The sequence below is a fragment of the Tenrec ecaudatus genome, chromosome 11 (assembly GCF_050624435.1).
Source record: "Tenrec ecaudatus isolate mTenEca1 chromosome 11, mTenEca1.hap1, whole genome shotgun sequence".
NCBI classification, from domain to species: domain Eukaryota; kingdom Metazoa; phylum Chordata; class Mammalia; order Afrosoricida; family Tenrecidae; genus Tenrec; species Tenrec ecaudatus.
Genome location: NC_134540.1, coordinates 5,763,276 through 5,786,754, shown reverse-complemented (window position 1 = coordinate 5,786,754; position 23,479 = coordinate 5,763,276). Strand labels below are relative to the sequence as shown.

The 23,479-nt window shown below is 52.6% G+C and overlaps 1 protein-coding gene across 1 annotated transcript in view; it reads right to left on the bottom strand.

Annotated features, from left to right (window-relative positions):
• Positions 1 to 23,479, bottom strand: part of MTUS2 (microtubule associated scaffold protein 2) — a 283,680-nt gene that overhangs the window by 56,242 nt on the left and 203,959 nt on the right. Inside the window, exon 7 of the mRNA XM_075562809.1 lies at positions 19,663 to 19,874. Within this exon, the coding sequence (XP_075418924.1) occupies positions 19,663 to 19,874 (212 nt within the window). The remainder of the gene's footprint in view (positions 1 to 19,662; positions 19,875 to 23,479) is intronic.

Here is a 23,479-nt window from a genome sequence, read left to right as displayed (position 1 = left end):
TTGGTCCTCACTCTAGCAACCCACCCACTGTGACTGTTGTGAGTTTTTGCATGTGCAAACCAGACACATGACTTATAGGAAAACCTGTTGCTAAGGTTGCTAAAGAGTCAGCTCCAAACCCCAACCAAACGCATTGGTCTCAGGTCCGTTCTGACTCATACCGGCCCATGGGACAGTGTAGCCCTGCCTCTGTGGGGTTCTGAGACTTGACATCTTGATGGGAGCAGGAGGCTGCATCGTTCTCCCTCTGGGCGCCCAGTGGGTGCGAACACCTGACCTTGCAGATGGCAGCTCAATGCAAAACCGCTATGCCACCAGCTTCCAAAGCAAGTCAAAGCAGCAAAGCTGGCATTGATCCGATTTGATTGTGTGAAGGCAGAGAGCTAACACGACATGCCCCGGGCCGGACGACCAATTAAGGGTCTGGTTTTAGAACCATCATCTTGCTATTTATTCCAAGTTATAGATTCTGAATAAACTTGAGAAAGTATGGCTATCTTTAAAAGCAAACCAACAATGGCACATGAATACGAATATGAACATGGGTGGAAACCAACCAAACACAGCATTGCTCTGTGAACCGCTACATGCCAGAGAGTTACTAGCACGATAAAGCTGTGCTTTGCGTTTTGAAAAGTTTAGGGATTATGTGACCCCTACTCTAACCCACGAGAGAGACAACTCCAAATCTCATCTTTCTCCCGCAGACCGGCTGGTGGTGCTGAACTGCTGTCTTTGGGGTTAGCGATCTAAACTGTAACCACTATGCTACCAGGGTCCCCCCTTAAAGACTGCGGCCTTGGAAACCTTAGCGGATAGTTCTGTTCTGTCCGGTAGGGTAGCTGTGACTCAGGAGTCTACTGGAAGGTAATTACAGCGGTTTGTTTGGAGACCTGTGGTTATAATTGCACTGGGAAATATTTGTTTGTTTGTTAAATGAATATCAGGTTTATCTTTACAAGGAGCCCGGGTGGTGTAGAGTGCTACACATTGAGGTGCTAATCACAAGGTCAGCAGTTCTAAACCACCAGCCTCTCCAAGGGAGAACGATAAAGCTGTCTGCTCCCGTAAAAAGTTACCGTCTTGGAAATCCACAGGGGAAGTCCGACCCTGTCCTAGAGGGTTGCTTAATGTTGGAATGACCTGGAAGGCCGCGAGTTTGGGAGTTTACCTTAACCGACTCTCTTAAGAGATAGACAGGAACAGATTAAGCGAACAAGCGGAACTGGGAAGAGAGAGCCAAACCGCCTGAAAGAGGCTGAGGAACACAAGAGGCAAAGACAACAGCGAAGGAGGAGCTTCCCGTAGAGCCAACACTCTGAATTCAGATTTCTAGCGAGAAAGTCCTGTCTGTTCACAAGAGACACCCCCTTGTGGCATTTGTGGCAGCGCTGTAAACCCAAACGAAGTGCAGTGCTAAGGAGTCCCTCCCAAGGACTCCGGTGACGTGTTGCCTTGGCAAATCTGCTGCACGCGCCCTGTGGAAATACTGACGAGCAAGGTGGTCATCTTCGGGACTAAGGTGGGTCTTGCCCAGGCCAGGGTATTTAAAAAATCCTTTTTATTGGGGGCTTTTAAGGCTCTTATAACATTCCATACATCAATTGTATCAAGCATATTGGTACATATGTTGGCTTCAGCATTTCCAAAACATTTTCTACTTGAGCCCTTGGCATCAGCTCCTCTCTACCTCCCTCCCCTCCCCTCTCACACCCGGGAATCCTTGATCAATTATATTTTGTTATTATTATTTCGTATCTTACACTGTTCATTGTCTCCCTTCACCCACATTTCTGTTATTTGTCTATATATCCAACCTTGTGATGGGTTCCCCCTTTCCCTCCCTTCCCCCTCCCAGACCAGCCCCCTCCCCTCATGATATCGCTACTCCCACTGCTGTTCAAGCCAGGGCATGTGTAATAGCCTCACAGGGATGTGAAAACTGAACAAGAATAATGCGTAAGGAAGGCTGGAGCGGAATGAACGTCTCTGGATGGCAGCATCGGTGGAGCCTGCTGCCTGTCAGGACGAGAAACAACCGGTCTCGGGAGAAGCACCGCCGGATGTTCCTTGGAGACAAGGGTGGCCAGACTTGGTCTCAGGTGCTTTGGACACAGTGTCAGGAGGGAGCAGCCCCTGGAGCAGGATGCTTGATCAAGTAGAGGGTCAGCAAAAAGCAGAAGACCCTCAAAGAAATGCTTGGCCCTGGGGCGGCAACAGTGGGTCAGGAATAGCGAGGGAGGGAGGGTGGCACCGGACCGGGCAGAGTTTCATTCCATTTCATGTCCCGCTGCCATCCTACTCAGCGCAATTCCAAGGCTGGAGATTTTTATGGGAGCCGATCGCTTCAACGTTCTCCCTTGGAGTGGCTTGTGGGTTCCAACCGCTGACCTTGTTGGCTAAGTCCATAGCTTACCTGGCAGCATCACCAGGACTTCTTTCTCTTGTACGTGCTGTAGGTGCTGTTGTTGTTAGGTGCTGTCCAGTCAGTCCCGGCTCCTGGCAACCCGATGTGCTACAGAGCGAAACACAGCCCGGTCCTGTGCCATCCTCCCCACCGGGTCAGCTGTGTCAGTCGGTCCATCTCGTCAGAGTCTTCCTCTGCTGCACACGGGGTCACTGGACGCCGGGGACTATTCCACAGCCAGTCACACCGAAAACAACAAGCTGCCATTGTATCAAGTACTTGCAAACCATTTATAAAGAAATAGCAATCATCTCTTAGGTCACCAAGGTGTTTTCCAAAGGAGAAACCCGGAAAACAACATGCGGTGCGCAATAAAAGTAGACATTATTAATGAAAACGAAAACCAAAGTGGTTTCCTGCCTGACCACTACATAAAGCTCCCTCACCAGCCCCTTCTGGGAAGGGAGAAAGCATCCTGATGGAAATCATCACATTTCCCTATACTAAGAATAGTGCATATCACAGAAGAATCGTGTGTGAGCAACTGAGATACATTTTCAGGCAGTTAGGAAAGGGAAATTCCTAAGAGGGGAACCTTCCAAAGTAAAAAGTGAACAAACGAAAATAAATGGCAACAAAAGGGCTGGTCAGCTGAACTCCTCCAAAAGTGGGAAGGAATGAGGCTGGGAGACTTCATGGAAAACCCACGGCAGCCCATTAGCCAGCGTGCTGTGGGCCCAGCAAACACCGAGGACCTGCACTCCGGGAAGCAGCATGAGGCGTCAGCACCGACAGAGCTTGCTGCAGAAAGTCCAGAGAACTTGAAGCGTTTGCGGATGAAGATGACTCGGTGTCCAGAAAAAGGAAAGCCCCACAAAGGGGCGATAGGTAACCCCACGGCAAGCGGAGAAAAAGGTGGACGTGGTCAAGGATTTAATTTTACTTGGCGTCACGGGCAACATTCATGGAAGGAGGAGGCATGACATCAGGCCACACACTGCATTGGCCAAATCTGCCGAAGAGCAAACCCACTACTTGGAAGAGTCACGTGGCTGACCCAAGCCACGACCATTTTCCGTGGCCTCGTCTGCACATGAAAGCTGGACAAGGAACACGGAAGACTGAAGGGCGGTGTGTTTGGAGGACAGAAGGACATGGAAAGCGCTGTGGACTGCCGGATGAAGAGGGAGAGCTGGATGGTCGTTAGCAGCGAGGATGGCGAGACTGTTTCATGTGCTATGGACATGGGGTCCCCGCGGAAGGACATCATGTTTGGTAACATAGAGGGGCAGCCCCAAGGAGGCAGGCCCTCAAGGAGATGGACGGACCCAGAGGCTGCAACCACGGGTTCAGGCATAAGAACCATCATGAGGATGGTTTGGGCGGCATTTGGTTCCGTCGTGAGTTGGGACCAAGTCCACAGCACAACAACCACAGACACGAATTTAGCCACTGCCTTTTCTCCTCTAGAGAACCCCATCTAAAAGATACACACCTAAAGGGCTTCACCTTTACACACGAGAGTTTCAAATAAAATATCAAAAGTCCACGTGTTAAGATACTAAGGCTTATTCCATGGAGAGAATTCGCACAGGGCCTGCACGATGTCATTCTTCATTAATATTTCTGTATGCTTGGAAACACAGTGACAGGCGAGCAGGACTGAGTCTTTGGCCTTGGCCCAGTCATGTTGAAGTGCCACAGTCTTGTGAGCCATTGGTCACCCTTTGATTTGACCATCTCCCAAGGACCCACCAGAGTCTGGAATGTTCTTCACAGCGACCCGTCTGGTTTGCTGGGTCCCCATCCCAGATTGGTAAGAGCAGTCAGCTGGAAAGCAGATGTCAGGATGATGAGTGAGACAATTCTTTTAGGTCCTCACTCCGGTGTCTGCGCTTTACTGTGGGTCACGGCGCTGTGTAGCCTGCCACGTAGCTTTAGAAGTGCAGCCCACCTGTGAGTAATACAGTTAGAAGACATGCGCATGTGTGCCACTTGGATATCGGAATAATCCGACCATCCTGAAAACAGCCTTCGCAGCTGTAAGGATGCTCCTATCTAACCTTCTAACAAACGGATTTTCTCTGTTCCACTGGGTTGTTTCTGGTGGTGGCGGGAGCCACAGAGTCGGTTCCGACCCACAGTGACCCTGTGCACAACAGAAGGAAACATGGCCCGGTCCTAGGCCGTCCTCACAGCTGTTCCGAGGCTTGAGCCCATGGTAGCAGCTAGTGTGCCGATCATCTCATCGAGGGCCTGCCTCATGTCCACTGCCTCTCTATGACTTCCACACACGCACGGTGCAATGGAAATAGCATGGCTTGGGTCAGGGGCACCTCGGTTCTTATGTTTCCATGTGCCAAAGAGGTCTCACGTGGCAGGCTTCCCTAAAGCACCTCATCTTTGGATGTTACCTAGCGCGGACTCAATGGAGCATGATGTCCTTTTCCCAGGACTGGTCTCTCCCGACAACAGGTCCAAAGTCCAAGTAGGTACAGCTGCTTAATTGGGGTGCATTTAAGTTTTCTAAGAGTCCTCACATGTGGACAAGAAAGAAGTCCAGCACCAAGACTCAATATGGTTAAAAGGTGGAAAGTGTGCAAATTCCGGCAAAGTTATTTCATGCAGAAGCCAATCAGAATGCCTAAGTCGCAGCTACTTGACGTGATTATAAGTGCTGATTATTCAAATGCAGCTCATTAGTCACAGCTTCCCCAAGAATGTCAAGTGACTCCCCAGTGGCAGGAAGACCTGGGATTCTGCTCATTCACGGAGTGCAAGCTGGGCGCTCGTCTTTCCTGGCACGCGTAGAAAGCAACGGAAGATTCCCTGGGCAGGGTCGAGCCATGGTTCTCAACCTTCCTCATGCCGGGACCCCCATGTTCTGGTGACCCCCCAACCATAAAATTATTTTTGTCACTACGTCATAACTGTCCTTTTGTCACAGCTATGAATCGGGTGACCCCTGTGAAAGGGTTGTTCGACCCCCAAAGGGCTCACCGCCCACAGGTTGAGAACCGCCGGTCTAGAGAATGAAGAGCCACATGCAGGACCCACAGCCAAGGCGGACGTGGTCAACAGGAAGAATGTCTCGTACAGGTTTATTTAATAACTATGTGTGAAAAATTAATTTTAAGCGAGCTTCTTGTTCAGCACGTCTCCAGAGACATCTATTGCCGAGTCAACTTAGGGTCCCAAGAGAATGGGCTTCCAGAGAGGCAGAGGAAGGTCCCGCCGTCCTCCTGATAAAGGAGTTTGGCTTCAAACACAACTTGGAGCATTTCTTCTGGCGGAGAACAAGCCTGGAGGAGTAGAGGACACAGGAAAAAGCATCCCCAGTGGAGCAGATGATCTTGGCTCAGACTCTGCGGGGACTCAGCAGGCCTGTGAGAGAGGCAGAGAGGAGGTGTGGTGGACGTGACGGGTGGTCCACTTTAGGACGATGAGACTTGAATCGTTTCTTGGGCAAGATGGAGCCAAGAAGGAAGGAGAAGCTAGAGGCATAAGGGAGGGAGCTGGTGGTCAATGGAGCAGACTCCAAAGACAGTCAGAGGGCGCCGGTTCTGATGCAGGGCCAGATGTGCAGGCAGGGGTGGTGGGGGAGGAAAATTATCCTGTGCTGGAACACGGAGCTTCTCATTGGCTGAGAAGGAAGAGAAGAGGTGAGAACTAATATCCACCCACTGTTGTGGAGTCGATTCCAACCATAGCAACCCCTCTGTAGGGCTCCCGAGGCTGTAAGCATTTACTGGACCAGGCTGCCTCATCTACCTTCCTCGACGTGGCTGGTGGGTTTGAACCACGGCCCTCCAATTATCAGCCCAACAATTACCCAAAGGGCTCCTCACGAGGACTAAGTGAGGCGTGTCATTCTGTCTGGGAGCAGCGGCTGTATCAATGGGCTCAGGCACGGGGACAGTTGTGAGGCTGGTGCTCCGAGGACCGTTTGGTGGTTCCTGTTGCTGTGCATGGGGTCGTCATGGGTTGGAGCCCACCCAATGTCATCTAACAACAAACAAGGGGTGGGAGCAACTGGGGGAGATGAAGTCTTGCCATGCTTGCCTCTAGGGAACATTCCAGTCATACTTCTTACAGGACAGATCCCTTTGTCCTTTTGCCAGTCCGTGGTGTGTTCGATATTCTTCGCCGGCACCAGCATTCGAATGCATCGACTCTTCGTTTGGCCTTCCTTAATCGATGTCCAACTTCCACAGGCATAGGGGGTGACAGAAAACACCATGGCTGGGGTCCGGTGCACCTGGGCCTCCAAGTAAGCCTCTCAGTTTACGACGCTTTAAAGAGGTCTTGTGCAGCAGACTGACCCCGTGAAACGCGCCGCTTGACCGCTAGACTGCTGCCTGCCCTACAGGGCATTGGACTTGATGGCCACGGGTCTGGCTTTTGTGTTCTTCTAGCTGACATCACCAAACTGTTCGTGTCGAAATCCTTGCTTTTATATGTTGCCACCCAATGTAACCAAAGTATTAAGACGCAAACCACAAGAAACCCTTCCAGTGGCATGTATGCTAGGAAGTGCCCAATCCTGTGCCTGGTTGGCCACCCCCAGCTGCCCGAGTGTCCCAGTGTGGTGGCTCCTGTGTTGCTGTGATGCTGGGAGCTGGGTCACTGGCATTTCAAATAGCAGCAGGGTCACCCAGGGTGGACAGGTTTCAATGGAGCCTAAACGCAGACTCACTCAAACCCACTGCCCTCGAGTTGATTCTGCCTCCTAGGGACCCCAAAGGACAGAGAAGAACTTCCTCGTTGGGTTTCCAAGACCTTGAACCTTTACAGGGTCAGCCAGCCTCGTCTTTCTCTGCTGGCCTTGTGATTAGCAGCTCAACGTCTGACCCCCGGGGCCAGCAGCGCTCCAGGAAGGAGAGACGAGGACGAAGGAAGGGGCATCTTATTTCTGAGGAATTATCATGGAAAACTTGATGGACGGCAGCAGGATGCTGTCAGATGGAGTGCCAGCAGGGGAGCCCCTCGGGTTGGCGGTCACTCAACATACAATGGGTTGACCCAGTGGCTGCAACACGGGCACAAACGTTAACAGTGATTGTGAAAATGGGGCCAGACTGGGCACCGCTCTCATTCCATGGATCACCATGAATGGGAGCAGACTGCATGATGCCTTACACCACCACTGCCAACAACACGCCTGATCCAAGCCCCGCCGAATGGTCCAGCTTGGTTTCCTCCCTGTCACCTCTTCACTCCGGGAGGTCCCGCCCAATCACACCCAACGCATCACAACCCCCAGCCTTTGCCACCAGGTGGGCTCCTTCACTTCATTCCAGTCACCCCTTCAGATTAGCCTCCCTGAAGACTCCGCCCACAGCAGCCCCACCCCCACCCCAGGAGCTCCCTATACCATGACCAGTCCCTGACCCTGCCACCATCAAGCCCACTCCCATTCATGGCGACCCCTGCGTCTCAGAGTAGCGCTGTGCTCCCCCGGGCTCTCTGTGCCTCGTTCTCACACGGAGACCCCGAGCCTTTGTCCTGAGATGCCTCCGAGTGGAATTGGACCTCCACCATTTAGGTCAGCAGCCAAGTGGGTTAACCAGGAACACCAGAGTGGGTTAACCAGTAAGACCAGAGTGGGTTAACCAGGAGCACCAGAGTGGGTTAACCAGTAAGACCAGAGTGGGTTAACCAGTAAGACCAGAGTGGGTTAACCAGGAGCACCAGAGTGAGTTAACTAGTAAGACCAGAGTGGGTTAACCACCCAAGGACTCCCTTAGGCTGTCACCATTACTGCATGTTCTTCAAAGTATTTTGAATTCTGTGATGTTATATTCTATGAAACTATGTAAGTTGTTTATCTATGTCTTTCCTGACTCATAGCGACCCTCTAGGACAGAGTGGAACTCCCCCCCAGGGTTTCTGAGACTGTAACTCATCATGAGAGTAGACAGCCTTCTCTTTCTCCAGTGGAGCGGCTGGTGGTTTTGAACTGCCGACCTTGCGGTTAGACCAATGCATAACTACCAGGGTCCCTGTAGGATCTCCATGAGTCTTAAATCAACTTGATGGATGTGTGGTCATTTGTGTTTATGTCTTTCCCATTAGAACGAGGAAAGAACGCTGTCTGGGTGTGCCCATCTATCTCCAGAGCCTAAAGTAAAACAAATCCCAAACCCATAGCCTTTGTGTCAATGTCCCCTCATAGTGACCCAAGAGGACAGAGTAGAGCCGTGAAGTTTCCAAGGCTGGAAATCCTTACAGAAGCAGGCCACTCCAGCTGTCTCTCTCAGAGTCTTCGGGGTTTGAAACGACGACCTTTCAGTTAGCAGCTGAGTCCTTGTCTAACTACCACACCACCAAGGGTCTTTAGAATCTAGAGGAGTGTCCCCCACATAGTTGGCAGCCAAGAGTATTTTTTGATGGAATTAATCCATGAACAGAATGACGACAGCGTATCATCTGATTCTCAACCTAGGTTGTGATTTTAGGAATGAGGCTGTGGATATCGCTGTTTTTGCTACTGATCCATCTTTTCAATGGATTGAAATTAAATTCAGGATATGTGTATGATGGAACTGCCATGTGGTCACCGTGGCGCTGACCTGGTGAATAAATGTCTTATAACCCTGCACACATGTGTACCTTTTCCTTTTGGGGATTCTGTGATGGTTTAGGATTAGCGTGACGTGGCTGGGCCAAGATTCTCAGTGGTTTGGCAGTTAACACCCAGAAATCCCCACGATGTGATCGAATGCAATGCAGTCGCCTCTGTAATAGGACCTACTAAGTTGGGCACAGCAGAGCAGCCGCAAAAAGGAGGCAGGGCCTCAAGGAGATGGGCTGACACCGTGGCAGCAATGATGGGCTGAGGCAGAGGGACAATTGCGAGGATGGTGCGGGACTGGGCAGGGTTTGGAACTGATTCAATGACACCTAACAAGGACACCGTGCACAGTCGATTCCTTGTCAGATAATTAAGGTGGGGCGCAACACCCTTATTTGGGTCACCGTCCTGATGCCATCAATGGAAAGTAAGTTTCCTTGAGTAGATAGCTTGCTTCCAATGTAAGTGGATGCTCTGGAAAAGTTTGGTAGCTTTTTGCTGGGTCTGGATCCCGTGTCGGGGCCATTGACCTCTGGCTCCTTTGGTTTGAGCCAGCAACCTGCCCTCTCGCCTGCTGACACTGGGAGTTAGCAGCAGCCTGCCACCTGACCTGCCAATCTTGGATTCATTAGCCTCTGCAGCCAGAAGCCTGGCCTGCTGACCTTGGGTGTATTCATCTCTGCAACCGGCAGCCAGTGGTCTTCGGACTTGGGTTCATCAGTTCCCACAGCTACTCAAATTAGAAGATGCCTCCAGCCTAACACCCTGACTTACAGACTTGGAAGCCGCCCTGAATGGGACTTGCCCTCTTCCTCAACAGTGAGAGCCATTTTCTTGACACAAATGTCCCTCTATACATGAAAATATGAGTTTCACTAGTTTTGCTTCTCTAGAGAACCCGGCCTTTGATGGGGATTTTGCTGTGGTGCACCGAGAAAAAGGAAAAAGAAGCATTCATTAACTTAGAGGTGTTTTTCAAAATGCAACCCACTCCAGGTTTAATTATCTACAATATAGGTCACCTGGTTTTAAATGGGTCCCAAAGTGACTGTCCCTGAACTACTTTGTGTGCTTAGCATGAGCAAGTTTGCCCTATTACAGAGACAGAGCAGACAGCTAGAAGCCAGAGGAAAATACCTCCTTTGGTCTCAGAGCTGGTGGGTGGGTGGGTTGCAAGGACAGTTAGAAGCAGCAAAGGAGCCCTGGCTCAGTGCTAGCCCACCAGCTGCCCCGGGGGCGGTGAGAGAGAGAGAGAGAGAGAGAGAGAGAGAGAGAGAGAGAGAGAGAGAGAGAGAGAGAGAGAGAGAGAGAGAGAGAGCTGGGCATTTGCCTCCACACAGAGGGCGGCCTAGGAAGGCCAATGGGCAGTGTTTCCATCTCATAGGCCACCATGAATCAGAGCTGGGTTAAGAGACAGGCAGAACTGGAAGATGGTTTATGGTAGTTATATAGTTTTGTGTCAACTTGAAATGTAGGGGTGGAGTCTAGCCTGTCAATCAGGTCACAGCCTGATGGTGCCTCCTTGTGGGCGTGACCTCCTCATAAGGAGGGTTCTGGGAACTTCTCTCTCTCTCTCTCTCTCTCTCTTTCACCTTCCTGCAGGTGAGCCTTGCTGAGACCTGCCTTGGGAATGCTTCCACCGCCATCGGATCCACAGGACTCTGCACCCACCAGCCTGTGGTCTTCTTGCCCTCTGCATCACTGCATGTGGCTGCTCGAGTCTGAAGAGGGCCTCATGGACTAGACTCGGACTTATGGACTTGAGTTGGACTGGGCTGGGGAGATTTCCTGATATATAATTGCCTCTTGATATAAAGCTCTTATCTATATGCGAGTGTCACTGAATTTGTTTCTTTAGCCAACCCGGCCCAACACCTGCTTCCTCTCTGGGCCCTGCATTGTACTCCCAAGTTGCCCGGGAAGGTGGGCGCACCCATCACCCTGACAGGTCCACAGTCCCCTCTCTGTGTACCCCTGACAGGGTTGGTTCTCGCCACTCACGGGCAGAAGGGATGATCATGGCAGGTCTATGAGGGAAAGAAAGATCTTGGCCTGAACATGAAGGTGAAGGTCAAAGATGAGAAGTCTTCCTACAGAGATACTTTTTATTCCCCTCTCTGGCTGTCAGGTTGGCTCTGACACATAGTGACCCCATGGAGAACAGAAGCAGACCTCGCCCAGTCCTACAGCAGCCTCACAATTGTGCTGGAGGCCACTGCTACAGCCACCAGGTCAGTCCAGCCCAGCAAGGGCCTTCTTTTGCGTGGCTGGTCCTAGACCTTACCAGACATGATGCCCTGCTCCAGAGGCTGATCACTTCTGATCACATGTCCAAAGACTGCGAGACAAAGTCTCTCCATCCTCGCTTCTAAGAAGCCTGCCTGTACGTGTCCCCAGATAGATGTGTTCGTTTTTCTGGCAGTCCATGATATATTCAATATTTTACTAGCTAAACAAGAAAATCAACAGCCATGCATGGAGAGCAAATGTATTGAGAATGATGAGGGCAATGAATGTACAAATGTGCTCTATACAATTGATGTATGTATGGATTGTGGTAAGAGTTGTAAGAGCCCCCAATAAAATGGTCAAAAAGAAAACCAACGGCCAGTTGATGCCCGGATGACCGGCTTAGGGTGACCGTGTGTGTGTGTGTGTGTATGTGTGTGTGTGTGTGTGTGTGTGTGTGAGAGAGAGAGAGAGAGAGAGAGAGAGAGAGAGAGAGAGAGAGAGAGAGAGAGAGAGAGGACATGTGCTGGTAGAACTGTGCTTCACAGGGGCTCCTAGGGGCTGAAGATCACCAGGCCTTTCTACCTCAGTGCCTGTGTATGAACTCAAACCCTCCAGACTTTTAAGGAACTGGTTTGTACGACAAGGGGACTCCAGTAAAAACAAGGGGCCCAGGGACCCACCTCCAGAGGCTGCTGCTGCTTCTCCAGCAAGTTACCTGCTAGAGGTAAGAGTTCACCAGACCACCAGAACCTCGCCACCCCCAGACACGTGGGGTTGAGGGGTTAGCCTTTCTTGGAACCCAAACTCAAACCAAACTCACTGCCCCCCAGTTGGCTCTCACTCATAGCAACCCCACAGGACAGGGGTGACTCCAGCATGTCACTATTCAGACCGCCTCATCTTTCTCCCTCAGGGCAGCTGCTGGGTTTGAACTGCTGACCCTGCTGTGGGCAGCCCCAGCACATAACCCACTATGCCCCCAGGGCTCCTCCTCTTGGACAGAGCCCACTTGAATAAAAGAAACGCTGTGCTTTCAGAGGTGAAGCAGGAGTCCTGGCAGGCTGCCTCAGGTGCAAAACAGACCCCCCTGTCGGACAATCGGCCAAGGACGAAGCCCATTCCCCAGCTCAGTTAAGATACACAATTGTCTACTATTGGGCCCACTGTCATCTAGGCAGGCGCCCCACGATCCAAGTGGCACACCCCATCCCTCTCCCATGTTCGACACTGGTTCTTCTTGGGTCTTCCTGATTCCGTGTCCAACTCTCAGAGGCACAGGAGGTGACTGAACACACCATGGCTTGGATCAGGCGCACCCGAGTCGCCAGAGGGACGTCCCAGCTTTCCAGTGCTCCAAGGTGCGTGCAGCAGACCCAAGGCATCACACCTTTTGTTCTCGATTGCCGCTCCATGAGCACGGACTGTGGGTCCAAGCAAGACAAAATCCTCGACCGTTTCAATCTTTCCATCATGATGTCACCCATTGGTCTGGTTGGGAGAGTTTGGGTCTTCTCCGCATTGAGTTGTCATCCACACGGAAGGCTGCGATCCTTGGTGTTCATCAGCAAGTGCTTCAATCCCTTCTCACTTCCAGCAAGCAAGTCTGTGTCATCTGCACTCCACAAGCTGTGAATAAGCCTTCCTCCAATCCTGACTCTTCTTCAGAGAACCCAGCTTCTCTGATTGCTCAGCATGTGGATCGAGGAAGGATGGTGCGAAGATCCAACCCTGCGGCACGCCTTTCCTGATTTCAAACCACACAGCGTTCCCTTGTTCGGTTCACACACTGCCTTGTCATCCGTGCGCAGGCTCCGCAAGAGCACAATGAAGTGTGTTCTGGGATTCCTATGCTGCTCAAGGGTGTCCACAGTTCGTTGTGACCCACCCAGTCAACTGCCTCTGCACCCTGCACCATCTGCAACGTTGAATGCCAGGAAACCGAAGCAGAAGAATTAGCGGTAGGTCCAGGGCTCCTCCAATCAGAGTGGAGAATAGCAGTCAAGGCAGGGCTCCTCCAATCAGAGCGGAGAATAGCGGTCGAGGCCAGGGCTCCTCCAATCAGAAGATGTTCACCTAGCGCTGAATGGAGGCTCCAACCAGTGGCATCCCTAAGTGGGCGTTTAGTGGTGTGTGACCATGTCAGGGGGTGACACTAAACTGGCCGGGTATCAAGTCTTAGTGCAGCATTTCAGCAGCAGAAATTCATTATTCTTTTAAATGAACCTATTAGTCACAGCAACACAGATATTTTCCCCGCCCGTCCCGGGAGAAGGACATCATGGCTGGTAGAGCTCAGAGGTGTGCGAGAGAGGAAGGCCCACGGCAAGATGGACTGGCTCATTGGCCGCATCCCTGGGCTCAGGCGTGGGGACCTTTTTGAGGACAGGACTGGCAGGGTTTCCTTCTGCTGTGTAGGTGGTCGCTATGGGTCGGAGCTGACTCGATGGCACCTGACGCCAACACGCCCAGTTGAAGTGTATCAATATTCACCCAAGCCCAAGACTCGAGGTGGGTCGCCTTTTTGCACCCTTGAGTGCACTGCACTGTGGTCAGGTGGCTCACCATCTGCACGTGATACAGACACAGCTGGTGTCCTGGTTTTCGTAGTCACTGATCTTGTTAGCTTTTCTGGCACCTCAAAATCATGGTCATTCGTGTTTGTGAACCTCCGGAAATTGCTTTCTTACTTTTGAGAATGAAGTGGGAATTAAAGGGAGGGGAAAAGGGAAATGAAGCCGCCCGCTCCTTCACTAATACTGTAACCAACCGTTGGCATTTCAATGAAGCTTTTACAAACCCATCTTATTGTTACCGTTCTTATTAATCTAAGAAGTATTAAGGGGCCCTGGTGGCATAGTGGTTACAAGTTTGGCTGCAAACCACAAGGTTGCCAGTTTGAAACCACCAGCCAGCCATTCTGTGGGAGAAAGACAGGGCTCTCTACTCCTATAAAGGTTTACAGTTCTGGAAACTCACAGGGGCAGTTCCACTGTGGTCTACAGAGTCGCTGTGTTTCGGCATCGACTTGGTGGCAGTAAGTTTTTTGAGCAGAGAATTCACAGGCGCTTCGTATGCTGGTCTGTGACGAGCATGGACGCCGAACATTCCTGAGTGTTCCGTGTGGTCTTCCGTGTGGGAAGACGTCCATGGTGGGGTGGGGTGCGTGGCACTATTGGCTTCAGGGACCCCCAGTTTGCAGGCTGGGCCAGGAGAACATGGAGAACCAGACGCCAGGAAAGGATATTTCCTTACTTTTCTGAGTGTCCACCTCCAGAGCCAGAACCCAAGCCAGGGCCACCTCGATGGCAGTGGAATCTCAATGGGAGCAGATGGCCTCATCTTGCTCCTGAGGAGTGGCTGGTGGGTTTGAGCCACCGACCGAATGGCTAGCAGCCCACCGCTTAACCAACAGCCCCTCCAGTGTGCCTTCTTGTATTAGGGTTTGATCTTTATTTGCATTGAGTCCACGCTGTCTCACAGTGACCCTGTCGGACAGAGTGGAATGGCCCCTGTGGTTTCTGAGGCTGTAGCTCTTTAAGGGAGCAGAAAGCTCTGTCTTTCACCCCCAGAATGGCTGGGGTTTTTTGAACTTCTGACCTTGCAGATCTCAGCACAATATGTAACTCTTCACAGGACCAGAAAACCTCCTCTTTCTCCTGAGGAGTGGCTGGTGGATTCGAATTGCTGATCTGTGGTTAGCAGGCCAATGTGTAACCCATGATTACCACCAAAGCAGGAGGCTGTCCTCTTTCAGGAGAGGTGACCAGGTCCTTTATCCTGTGGAACACCCTGCGGTTTTCAACACCTTCTAGGACAGCAGCTGACGTTTTAACCATTGCATTGCTGTCACGCTTTTTGTGGGAATGTGCACTGCCCAGGGGTCAATTCCCAACTGCCTGGAGAGGTTTCCGAGGCTATAACTCTTTCCAGAAGAGAACTGCCTCCCTTGGAGTGGCTGGTGGGTTTGAACTGCTGACCTTTCAGCAGTCCAACCCGTAATCCACCTCCATCCTCCCATGCCTTATGTAGGGACCCACGCACTGCCATCAGGTCCAGTCGAACTCAAAGGGACGCCCTAGGATGGAGCAGAATGTGTCCCTAGGATAGAGCAGCCTGCGCTGAACCAGCTGTGTCCCTGTGGTTGTTAGGGGCTGACTCACAGAGACTCCCGTGTGCCCGGGGCGGAAGCATTGCATTCCCACAATGCTGCACTCACTGTGACAATCCGTTTGTGGAGGGTCTTACTCTTTATGGCTGACCCTCCGCTTTACCAAGCTTGGGTTCCCTTTCCAGGGGCCGGGCACTCCTGACAATGGGGCCAAAACACTTTGCCAGCAAGGCCTTCTTTCTGTAGGGACCATGCCTGGAATTTAAGGGAATCTTGGTTGTCATTCCAGGCAATGCACACTAGATGGCGCCACCGCCACACCTCACAGCAGGCTCTGCCCAGCTTCCCAGTAGGAGAGGGAGCCCTGGTGTCACAATGGTTACACGTTGGGCTGTGATCTGCAAGGCTGGCTGTTCGAAGCCACTAGCAGTTCCTGGGAAAGTGATGAGGCTTTCAACTCCCATAAAGAACTACAGTCTCAGAAACCTACAGGGAAGTTCTACCCTGCCCTACAGGCTCACTGTGAGTTGGCATCCTCTCGATGGCAGTGAGTTTGGTTTGTAATAGGCTCCAGAGGAGGTCTGGTCATGTAGTGGTTATGCGTTGGGCTGTGATCTACAGGGTCAGCGGTTTGAAACCCACCAGTGTCTGCAAGGCAGAAAGATTGTGCTTTCAGCTCCCAATTAGAGTGACAGTCTCAGAAACCCACGGGGGCAGTTCTTCCTTCTCCTGCAGGGTCACTGTGAGTCGGCATTGACTCGATAGCAATGTGTTTGGAGGTTTTTTCATTTTGAGAGGAGGCCTGGTGGCACAGTGGATTATTATTCGGGCTGCTGAGCACAAGATCAGAAGGTCAACCCACCAGGCAGCTCCTCAGGAGAGAGATGAGGCTGTCGGCTCCTGCAGTGATGGGGCAGCCTCGGAAACCCTGCATAGGGCGGCTATCAGTTGGAATCAACTGAGGGGTTTGTTTTGATTTTTTAACATAAGCAGTATTCAATATATTAACAATTTCCATGTTATTTTCATCTATGGATTCTTATTCTTCTTAACAAGTCAAACCCACTCCCATCCTCCAGTCAATTGCTGAGAAAGAAACAAAAACCTCTAAAGCACACGCCCTGCCTTCGAGCGGAAGCAGCCTCACAGCGACCCTACAGGACAGGGCAGAACTGCCCTGGGGGTTCTGAGGCGGCCACTCTTTACCGGAGTAGAAAGTCTCCTCTTTCTCCACCTGAGCAGCCGTGTGTGTGTGTGTGTGTGTGTGGGGGGGGGGGGGGTGTTCTGAACTGCTGACCTGGTGGTGAGTGCCCAGCATGTAAGCATGATGCCTCACAGGCTGGCCCCGCTGTAGGACACAGAGAATCGTCCCGCAGGGTTTCTGATAGTGTCATCTTTAAAGAAGCACAGAGCTGATGACACGGAGTAGTCTGGCAGGAAACACACAGCATGGGTAGGATATGTTGTCTAAGATGACAATGTAAATAATAAACACGCCCTGCCACGGACCGTGTCTAAGCCACTCTTCACAGCAGGATCATCGTCTGCACAGTTTCACCCACTGGCCACCAGGGGGTGGGAAAGAGCTGTGCTGGTGGGAGGGGTGGGGGGGGGGAGGCAGCCACACCAGACCCTGAACCTGACCCCAAGATGAGTGAGTCCCTGGGAGCCACGCACCCAACACACACACACCCTCCACACACACACACACACACACACACACACACACACACACCCCACACACACACACACACCCCTCTGCCTCTGAGACCTGGGGCTGTGAGTTTCAGCAGGCCTCTCTGGCCTGCTGCAGTGAGAACCCTGGGGCTGTAGGGACAGAGCTGCCAAGTGTGAGGCTGGCGTTGTTGGCACCTCGATGTGGCAGCTGAGAATCCCACAGGCCGGGCAGCGATGCTGTCACAGCTGTCCCTGTTCACACCTCCTCTGCCAGGAGCCTGGACCCGCAGGCGGAAGCGAGAACTCTTATCTGGGTCTCAGACGCATCTCTTCCCGGTCACGGTCCCGTACATTCAAGTCCCACGTGGGGCCGACTGTTAACCACGCTCAGCTACTGTGGGGCGCTGTGGGCTAGACATGGGGCTGCCGGCCACCAGTCCGGCGGGTCAAACCCAGCAGCCGCTCCTGGGGAGAAAGATGAGGCTGGCTGCGCCCATAATGATGTACAGTCTGGGAGACTCTGGCGAGGTCACCAGGGCTCAGAATGGCCGTGATGGCCGTGGGTTTGGTTTGGGTGGGAGGCTGGGGTGTGACCTCAGGAGAAAGGGCTGGGAGTTACTTCTGAAAGTTCCCTGGAGCCCAGTCCTTCTCCGACCCACGCAGGATCACCATGAGTCAAAGCTGAGTGGGCAGCAACTGGCCCAACACACTGAGACTCTCCAATGCATACAGGGCAGTGGGGCTGTGTGTGTGTGTGTGTGTGTGTGTGTGTGTGTGTGTGTGAGAGAGAGAGAGAGAGAGAGAGAGAGAGAGAGAGAGAGAGAGAGAGAGAGAGAGAGAGAGAGAGAGAGAGAGAGAGAGAGAGAGAGAGAGATACAGCAGCGACTGAGTAGGCAGGCAGAAGGAAGCATCATCGATGTCCTGACACTTTGAGCAAATGTGGAGCGCCTATTCAGTGGGACCGGAGGGCCAGGCTCTGCGCTGGCACTACGGACCCAGACCTTACTCCAGAGGGAGTCGGTCTTGTCTGCAGCCGGCTATTGTTATTTGTGGAAATAAAATGAAGCACCGCCCACCACCCAAGCCCCTCTGGCTAGCACCTCACCCTGAGAGAGCCAGGGGCGGCCCAGGCAGCATCAGCAGCCTGCTGGCCCCTTCTGCTGTCTGATTTGGGAGGCTCAAGAATCCCTGAGGGAATAGGGGTTCCGTATTGGGCCACTAACTCTGTGAGTCAGCTCTGAGCCTATGGTGGTGGGTTTTGGTTTCTGCAGGCTGCGGAGATGGGAAACTCGGGGCCAGGCATGGTCCTGGGATGCCTGGAGACGGAGGGGCTGTGCCTGGAGGGTGGCAGGTGGGGCGCTCAGAGATACTTGGCCAGAGTGGGCCCTCATGACCCTCAGGCATTGTACCCACAGACCCACTCATCAGGGATTGAAAATATCCAGGGGAAAAAAAGCAAGTGACCAAATTAAGTGGCCAAAGCCACCCCTCAGAAGCTGATAAGACAAAAATAACCCAATAAATGCACTGTCACTGAGTTGATTTTGACCCACAGCGGCCCCATAGGACAGGGTATAACTCCCGCTGTGTGTGTCTGACCCTGGAACGCTGTGTGGGAGTCGGAAGCCTCCTCCTCCTCCCACAGAGCAGCTGGTGTTTTCAAACTTCTGACATTGAGGTTACCAGTCCCATATGGGCCCAGGAAATGCCACTCGCAGAATGCGTACAGTGTAAGTGTAGACAGTAGTTAAGGGAGCCCTGTTGGTACTATGTTGGGCTCCTGACTGCAAGGTCAGGTGTTCAATTCCATGAGCCGTTTCATGGGGGAAGGATGAGGCTGTCTATTTCCGGAATGAGCAATAGTCTCAGAAACCCTGCCTTGGGGCGGTATGAGCCGGGATTAACTGGATGGCAGTGAGCAGAGATGGTTGAAAGTGGTCAGGAGGATATGCTTGGGGGCCCCCTCAACATGACAAAACCTCGTAGTTTATGAAACCACTCCAGGATTTGGGTTATCTGCGAGGTGAAGGAGTGGGGCTTGGGTGGGTCCAAATGCTGTTGGGTTGAACCTGACACAGAGACACTGGGGAGTCAGAGCAGACCAGTCCCACACTGTGGAAGGAGGCTGCCAGGCACCTCTTGCATGTGCCTCTGCCTGGACTCAAAGCTCCCAACTTCCAGCTAGAGGGCTAGTGCTAACTAGATGTGTGCCACCTAAGGAGTCCCCAGACCACTGGTTAGCATACATGGCCGCTAACTGAAAGGTGGGAGGTTCTAATCCACTCAGAGGCATTTGGAAGCAAGACCTGGTGAGCCCATGTGCATGTCAGAGCGGTACTACACTCCACCTGCTTTCGCCGGGGGAGGCCTTGGAAGTCAACTGCCGGGTTTGTTTTTTCCAAGGAGCTGGTAGGTGGGTTTGAAGCGTCAACCTGCCGGCTAGCAGCTGAACACGTTACATCACTGCTACACCATCAAGGCTCCTTCCAACACGAGGGGCAGAGGCACGATGGGCCGCCCTGCTACATGAGAGGCTGGGCGCTTGGCCCATCGGGTGCTTAACCACAGTGCCACTGGGGTTCCTCGCACCACTTCCCCACCCACTGCCCCATGACATCTGCTCATCTGTCTGTCCACTCGTGACATCCACAAGCGTGGCCTCACCTTCCAGTAGAAGTGCTGTGTGGAGACGGCCAGGGCACCGAAGCCGCAGACGGCCCTCCCCAGCTCAGCCCGCAGCCGGCGGAGCTGCCCGGCCTGCTCCTCACACCTGTCCTTCAGCCGCTGCACCAACTGACGCTCGGCCTCCCGGGCCTGCAGGTCCGGCTTCGGGGGGAACCCGTTGCGGGGGGCAGCAGTCCTCTGCTTCGGGTACCCTGTGAGGAAACGACAAAAACACTCAGCTTCATCTAAGGTGGGTGGGGGGAGGGCGTGGGAGGAGAGGTTAAAAAGCCAGCACAGACAGGGGCCTCCAGATCAGAGGCAGGTGTGGGGCTTTAAGGCGCCCTGGTGGCAGAGAGGTTATATGCGGGTTTGCTAACCACAAGGTCGGCAGTTTGAAACCACCAGCTGCTCTGAGGGAGAAAGACAGGACTTTCTCAGTCACTCACCGGGCAGTTCTCCCCCGCCAGCATCGGCTGGGTGGAGGTGACTGAGGTGGGGCTTTCAGGAGCCCTGGCGGTATAGTGGTTAAGCGCTGGGCTGCTAGCCACAGGGTCCGCAGTTTGAAACCACCAGCCTCTTCAAGGGAGAAAGATGCCTCCATAGAGTGACCGCCTTGGAAACTCACAGGGACGGCTCTATCCTGTCCAATGAGTCAGCATCGACTTGACGGCACTGAGTTTGGTGTTGTTATCTTGGCGGTGTAGTGATTGCATGTTGGGCTGCTAACCGCAAGGTCAGCGGTTTGAAACCACCAGCCGCTCCATGTGAGAAAGCTGAGGCTGCCTGCTCCTGTGAAGAGTCTCAGAAACCACAGGGTAGCTCTACCCAGTCTATGGGGTCACTGTGAGTCGGAAGCCACTTGATGGCGCTTTGTTTGGAATGCACTGGGTTTTAAGTGGCCAGGCTTCCTGCTTGGGAAGAGAACACCGGATAAATGCGTGGAATGCTTCCAGCTTCCTACATTCCTCCCAGGCAAGCTGAGGGGCCGGGAAGTTTCTTGTGTATTTTTTCTCTTCCTTTAAACAATATTAAAACCGTATGGTATTTATTTTTCCCCTGAGCTATGTTACCACCTCCTGTCTGCCCGTTTGCCGTACGGTGGCGACTTGTGTATGGCAGGTTTTTCAAACGCCAGCAGAGGATTTGAACAGGCTTCTGCGGAGCTCCAGATGAATAACTGACTGCGAAGAACGAACAGGCTGTCCCCGTCAGAGGAACCAGCAGCCACTAAAACCTCCATGGTGGCATCGACTGGACAGCTAGAGAGTAGACGTGGACGGATACATTGGCTGCTACATTGTAACCCTTGTGAGGTGTTTCATTCTGGCGTATGTGAGGCTGCAATGGGTTGGAATTGGCTGGGCAGCACCTAACCACCAGGGCCTTTTCTGTTGGGCGAGGACGCCTTACTGTGTGTCCTGTGACATCACTGTCCCCTGCATGTTTCCTTGCCTTATGCTACGTCACGTTACATGATCTTTCCTTACCTAATGCTCATTTACGCCTGCTACCGTCTCTACAGATCTACCAATCATGGACTTCATGTAAAGGAAAACATACGGAACTCCCACCCAGACAGACAGACAGACAGAACCAGCAACAGTCACAAAACAAAGCAGAGGAAAGCCTCAATTAGAAAAGAAGGCATAAGCTCAGAAAAGTGAGAACGAACGTAAACTGGGTCGAGAGGGAGACCAGGGATAAGGTGTTCAAGTGTTACCTACGACATCTGCATCTGGTCCACTTTCCACAGCACTGTGTCTGATAGCAAGGTCATTCCCATTCCTGTCAATTGTCAGACGGGAGTCTCTGGAGGCTTACTCCACCCGGGGACCATGCAAATGGATTTCGGGCCCCCACTGTCATCTGTAGCGTGGAATCTGGGTGCTCAGAATTTAAACTCTAATACCATTCCTTCTTCTGGTCTTGGCTGTTGTTCTTTACAATCCTTGGACCACACGGCTGGTGTGCTCCTTCTGATGCCTCATTCAGGTGGCTGCTTGTTTTAGACAAGCCTTGAACCCCCCGCGTGCTCGCTCTGGCCCCCATATCTTCAGAGGGTGGGCCCTGAGTGGCACGCAGCCCCGTCCTTTGGGGAGAGAAGTGGAATGCTCCGATCGCTCTGTCTGTGGTGCTCTTGCTCACGTGCACTAAACTGCCTCCTCTTAGAAGCCACCAGGGATTTATCTTCTCCAGCAGGCGGTGGCAGATTCAACATGGCCCCACAGAGACGAGAGCCGCACGACTCTGCCCACTGCTGTCTTCACAAGCACGGGCTCAGGCTGCTCCCAGCGTGCCCAGCGCAGTGTCGGCAAGCTCACTGTCATCCTGACCTCCCTCCGGCACGCCCCACGATGGCAGCCATACAAAAACAGCTCACCAAGAAACGAACTCCAGCAAAGCAGTGGGGGGTGTTTGATCCCCACCAGGGATTTTTTGGAGTGTGTGTGATCCCCATTTGCTATTTTATTGCGGATGATGGTTTCGTGAGAGGCCTTAGTGCATGCTTCTCCACCTTTCTAACACCGCAGCCCTTTCCTACAGCTCCTCGTGTGGGGGTGACCCCCAACAACAAACTTATTTTCGTTGCTACTGCATCACTGTCATTTTGCTGCAGTTATGAATCGGGCGACCCCTGTGAAAGGGTCGTTCGACCCTCAAGGGGGTCGAGACCCACAGGTTGAGAACCCGCTGCTGTAGTGCTTTAATTAAGATGTAATGGTACCAGCTGTCCACCTGGCTACAGAGAGGGCACTTCCTCTGGGAACCTACCGGAAATCATACCACATGCTCTAGGGCAGAGACTCAAGTGACATGCAATCTGTGGGGCATCCAGTCACCTCTAAGCACGTGGACATTTGTCATTACACAGATGGTCACATATTGCAGCCTTCAGATCCATCCCAAAGACACCCCCCCTCACCTTCACCTTCACCACCACCATCATTGTCAGGGTTGGGTGACGTCAGGTTGACTCTGACTCAAGGTGGCCCTGGGTAACAGAGCATGTCCCCACTGGGTTTTTGGTGTTATCCCTCTTACAGAACCAGATGGCCAGGGCCTTTACCCATGAAGCCAGTGGGTGGGTTCAAACGCCCAACCTCTCAGCCGCTGAGCTTAGCCATTGCCCTTCAGGGATCTTCATGTGCAAGAGCTGATGCTGTTGTCAGGTGGCATGGAGTCTCGTCCACCTCACGGGGACTCAGTGACAGAAGACAACTGCTCTGGGGGACTGTTACCTGTGTGGGTGATTGCAGGTCTCCCTTGCCGCTGAGGTCCTGGGTGGGTGCAGACTGCTGGCTTTGGGGTTAACCCCTGAATGCTTGAGTGCTGAGAGTGCTGTGTGTAAACTCTCACTGCCACCCAGCCAGCAGTGACTCACAACAGCTCTCTAGGACCGAGTAAAGCTGCCCCTGTGGGCTCCTAAGACTGCAGCTCTTTAAGGAAGGAGAAAGCCCTGTCCTTCTCTTGAGGGTGGGTGGCTGATGGTTTCAAACTGCCGACCTAGCAGACCCAAGCCCAGTGTGTAACCACTACGCCACCAGGGCCCAGAGAGGCCCCGAATAGGCTCTCTTAGAGTCCTATTGCTCCTTGAATGAATGTCGCTGCATTTGTTTCATGCCCCCACAAAGCCATGCCTCCTTTCAGGAGAGGGGCTGACATGGGACCACTTTTGTCTTATGGTGATCCTACATGACAGAGAAGAATTGCCCTTAGTGTTTTCTGGGTTGTAATCAGTGCTATGGGCTAGGCATTGGCTTGTTCACCTCAAGGTCAGCGGTTCAAACCCACCAGCCAGTCTGATGGAGAAAGATGA